The 4,384-nt window shown below is 50.6% G+C and overlaps 1 protein-coding gene across 1 annotated transcript; it reads right to left on the bottom strand.

Annotated features, from left to right (window-relative positions):
- Positions 1–325: 325 nt before the first annotated feature.
- LOC144249567 (ral guanine nucleotide dissociation stimulator-like) lies at positions 326–3,819 on the bottom strand. Its single transcript, XM_077791680.1, has 3 exons — positions 3,707–3,819; positions 2,618–2,732; positions 326–697 (listed from the first exon to the last, which is right to left on the bottom strand). The coding sequence occupies exons 1-3, from the start codon at positions 3,722–3,724 to the stop codon at positions 492–494; spliced, it is 339 nt and encodes a 112-aa protein (XP_077647806.1). The 5' UTR covers positions 3,725–3,819; the 3' UTR covers positions 326–491.
- Positions 3,820–4,384: the final 565 nt, after the last annotated feature.

The raw sequence follows: 4,384 nt of genomic DNA, 5'->3' as shown, positions 1-4,384 counted from the left end.
AATGGCTCCACTCAGCATGGAGAGCACTGTCATTCCTGGTGGCTAACAACAGCCCTGGACCCCAGAAAGGAACCCACACTTAAGTTTTACGTCTGAGTGTGCGTGTCCTCGAGGAAATGAGGTCTCCTGATCCCAGGTGCAAAGGGGTAAGTCCTCTAACTCCAGGGGCCATGAAGGGACATCTGAGTTTCCCTTTTTTTGCCATCTGCCAAACTCCTAAAAACCAAAGTTCTTGCTGATAGAATGAAACATTCCTTCCTGTTGGTTTGGATGTGTCCTTTAGGAATCACTGCTACATTTAGTATACTCAAATCATCACAGTAGATCAGGTAACAAAAACATATATATTTTAAAATAATAATATATTAATGGAAACAACAAACACAGGATAGAGTAACAACTGTGTTACTAAACAAGGTCAAGGACAATGGCAAACTATAGATTCAAACTTTGAAGAAAATAGTAATCAATGTAAATATTCCTGGGCTGCCTCAGCCCCGCCCAGGCACACAGCAGCAGAATGGTTTTGCAAGCATCCTCAGGAGGGCAGGAGCCTTCTTTGCAGGACGAGAGGGAGGTTGAGGCTGGATCCACCCATCATTCTTTTGGGAGAGGCTCCTTTTCCTCAGCACAAAGTTGGATTTTTTGTGAGGATTCTTGGCATAAAATACGTTGGCCTCTGCTGGAATCCTCAGCTCTGGGGAGAGAGGGGTGTACAAAAAGAAGGTGGCACTCAGGAGGTGCTCCCTAGGACACGCCAACATCTGAGAGCCTGTGCCAGAAAAGGCCAGAGCCACACACCTGAGAGCTCTCCAATTCAGCACCAATACCAACAAAGACAGCCTCCACAGTCCTCCCTGAGGAAGAACTAGGCAGAGCACTTCAACAGACCTAATGTCTGTTCCTACCAAAGGCTTTGGACTCCAGAATATCTCAGGTCCTCTTGCATCTGCCAAAGCACACCACTAGGGTTTGCATCTGAAATCTCCCACAAAAGGCTCCTGTGCCGAAGATTCAGTCCCCACATGAGCCATCTTCACAGGTGGGTTTGGAGGGAAGCATTGGATGGTGAGTGCTCTGATGTCAACATGAAATTCTCATTCAAGATGAATACACTACTGGGGGGTGGGAGGGACTGGAAGAAAGGTTGAGCATGGTTGGAGTAAGACCTAAACAGGGTTGTGCCCTGGGCAACAGTACCTTGTTCCTGTTGGCTCCACTGAATCCTCATTCTCCAAGCAGAGGTCCTCCCTCTCCATCTTTCTCTCTCTCCCTCTCTGCCAGCCTCGTTCTCTCTCTCCCAGTCTATGCCTTTGTGGCAAGGGCTGAGGAGCTCTCCCTCCACTGCCACACACTAGAGCTTTATGGACAGCCTCAGTGCACAACCAAAGAGAAAGCTATGAAACCCAGAGAAAAGGCCTAGGATTCCTCCTCTGAGTTATTTTCCTCAAGTATGGCCACAGTGAGGACAGGCTGACCAGCACGGATACCACGTTAGAGCCATGCTTCTGCGTTGGTGGAGCCCGCCTCCATGTGAACCAGGCTTCTGAGAATGGAGGCCACAAATACTGCCCTACTGAGAACAATGGTTCCAAAGACCAGCAAAGGGACTGCTTCCCTCCAACATGGTGTATGGCCCAGTGGTGCCATGACCCCGAGTGGGGGAATACAACAGCCGCTTCTCCTTCCTCTGAACATGTGTTTCCTGTCGCCCTCCTCTAACCTAGAGCCTGTTCTCCATCCCTTCTGGGTTGGATGTGGAGATCTCTGCTATGAATTTCTTAGGCTACCAAGGCCCCAGACAGACTTCCTCTTCCATAGACTCTACTAACCTAACAGTAGGTTAAGATAGGAGACAAGTGATCCTAGAACTCATAGGGATGGTGGTCTTCAGGGTACATAGGCTGGGATAATGGCTGCTGTGGTGTTTGGCTCACAAAAACCAACCAACCAACCAACCAACAAAAAAGCGCTGGCATTATTATCAGATGAGCTCTGTGGCTAAGTGCTCAGGAAGCCCTCATCTGACTTTAGTTAGGGATCACAACCTGGCTATTGTGATCACTCCTTGCCTAGTGGACTCAGGTGCGTAAGACCATGGAATTTATGCAAAAACAGATGATTCAGGCTGTCTCCCAGGCTGTGTTTTCTTCCCAATTTCATCCTGTTACTGCTTGCTAGAATCCTGGCAATGCTCTGCCCAGGCAGTGGTTTTTTGGTCACACAGAAGGCTTTCAATAGTACTGCTTCAGTCCACAAAATGCCAGTTCCCTCTTTAGCCCATGCATTCCCATGTTCCTTTGAAACCACTCCTATCCCAGACCATGAAAACATACTGCTCCTGGAGAGAGGCTTTCCTCCTCACTCCTCAAAGATGTCAGCTTTGGATGCCTGTTCATGTCCAGGGGAGGGCACCTGGTGGGGAGCCGCAATATCCACTGGGGTATACTATTGGACCTCAAGACCTTCCACCAGCAGAAGTGCAGTTGGCTTTGTGCACGAACCCAACACACCTGTTGGAGTGTTCTTGGGGGTCAGAGACTACTCTTTGTTGCTAAGAGTTGACCTGAGTCCACATCCTGACCCTTGCTCTCTGCCATCTGATTGTCTCACTTACTCTGACGGCGAGAGATGATTTGGCCCAGCTCATAATCCTCTGGATTCTCCTCAGTAAGGAAGTGTAGGTCGAGGGCGCTGCGGATGACAACAGGAGCCCTATCCTGGCAGGTCACCTGGAGCAGCATGGGAGACAGGCCTTCAGGAAATGGGCCTTGAAGTGACTACTCAAGGACAGTGGGCAGGGGCATTCTGGAGGCACCTCCACTCTAAATACAAGTGCAACATCCATGACCCTACTACCTGAGGCTGACCTCCTGCTCATCGTGTGGGCTCTTCCCACAGGCTACTAGCCCAATCCTTGTACATAGGACTTCCTGGGCCTGCCATTGCTCTTTGTGGAGCTGCACTCCTCTCGGAGTGAAAGGACCCCACTACCTGCATACAGATGCAATCTCATCCCACAAGATGGGAGGAATGGGACAATAGCCTCCAAGATCCTAGGTCTGCCCGAGGATGCAGGCGGCATTGGGAATGGCCTAGGCACAAAACCTAGAGGCTTTGGTCTGGATTGCCAGGGCCAAAAACAGACCCAGGAACATGACCACACACAGGAGTGCTGAAAGATAGCCACGAGAGCTCCTGGCCTCCAGAGGCTCAGTGCTGGCTGGGATGTAGGAGGGCACCTCATCCGGCAAGGGTGGTCATTGGGTTACCTGGACATTTAGTGTGCTTGCTCCACATCCATATCGACTCTGCAGAGAGACTCTCTCAGCTCCTTGTTCAAGGAACATGGAGAACCTCCCACTGCTGTCCTCCTCCATAGACGTCAGCATCCCATACAAGGGAACCTGCAACCTAGTTCCTGTCCTATTCTCATCTGTCACCCATACCTGTCCCTGCCCTTCTGGACTGCATGCTGCCACCTGACACACAGACTCCCTCAGACATGGCAGTGGACAAGCTGCTGCACTCGCTCATCTCAGCTCCAGCCCTTCACACTGACCTCTCCCTTCTTGATTCCCATCTATCCTCCTGATCATCCAGAAGCTCCAAATTCAAGAGGGCATGAGTAGTCCATGGTATTGGACCAGTGTCTGCTCCCCACCCAGGTGTAAGCACCACGGGACACCCCTGCTCCCAGGCTTACCAGAACACTCTTGGCCATCTCTGGACTTTGTGTTTCTAAGTGGACACGAATTAAGCAGGTGTCTCCCACCTGCTTGTGGGAAAGCGGCCTGGAGGACTTGCAGGTTGATTCTGAGAACTGTGGGGGATGGAACATCAGCAAACCCAGAAACAGAAAGCCACCCCAGACTGTCAGTTGGCTCTATGGGCTTCCAGCAAATATGGCCAGGTGCTGAGGCTTCTTATTTCCTCAGGTCGGAGTGGAATGGCAGCACATGCACAGCTTGAATAAGGTAGGTGTTTACCTCCTTTCCCTTGACCTGGGGGCGTTTCCTCACGATGAAATATTGTATTCCCAGATTCATGGACAGACACACGAGTGCGTGGTCAGAGACCTTGATTTCTGCAGAGCAAAGTGGAGAGAATTGTTAGGTGGCACTCAAGGATTATACCACAAAACACCCACAACCCCTGAGAGTCTCCGCCAGGCCCATCACACTTTGGTATTTTGGGGCCAAGGCCCACTTTCTCTTGGCTGTCAGTTATCCTGAGCCCACTGTGGATCATGTCTCCCCACTGTCTGATTGTCCTACTTACTCTCATCCTCAGACATCATATACAGCAGCTCAAAGTTGTCCACATCCTCATGCTGCAACAAATTTTGGTCCAAGGCCCTGCGGATGAGGCTTGTCACCGTCTC

Source organism: Urocitellus parryii, chromosome 12 (assembly GCF_045843805.1).
Source record: "Urocitellus parryii isolate mUroPar1 chromosome 12, mUroPar1.hap1, whole genome shotgun sequence".
Classification (NCBI taxonomy): domain Eukaryota; kingdom Metazoa; phylum Chordata; class Mammalia; order Rodentia; family Sciuridae; genus Urocitellus; species Urocitellus parryii.
The sequence above is the reverse complement of the archived record's forward strand: the minus strand, read 5'-3'. Positions and strand labels throughout refer to the sequence as shown.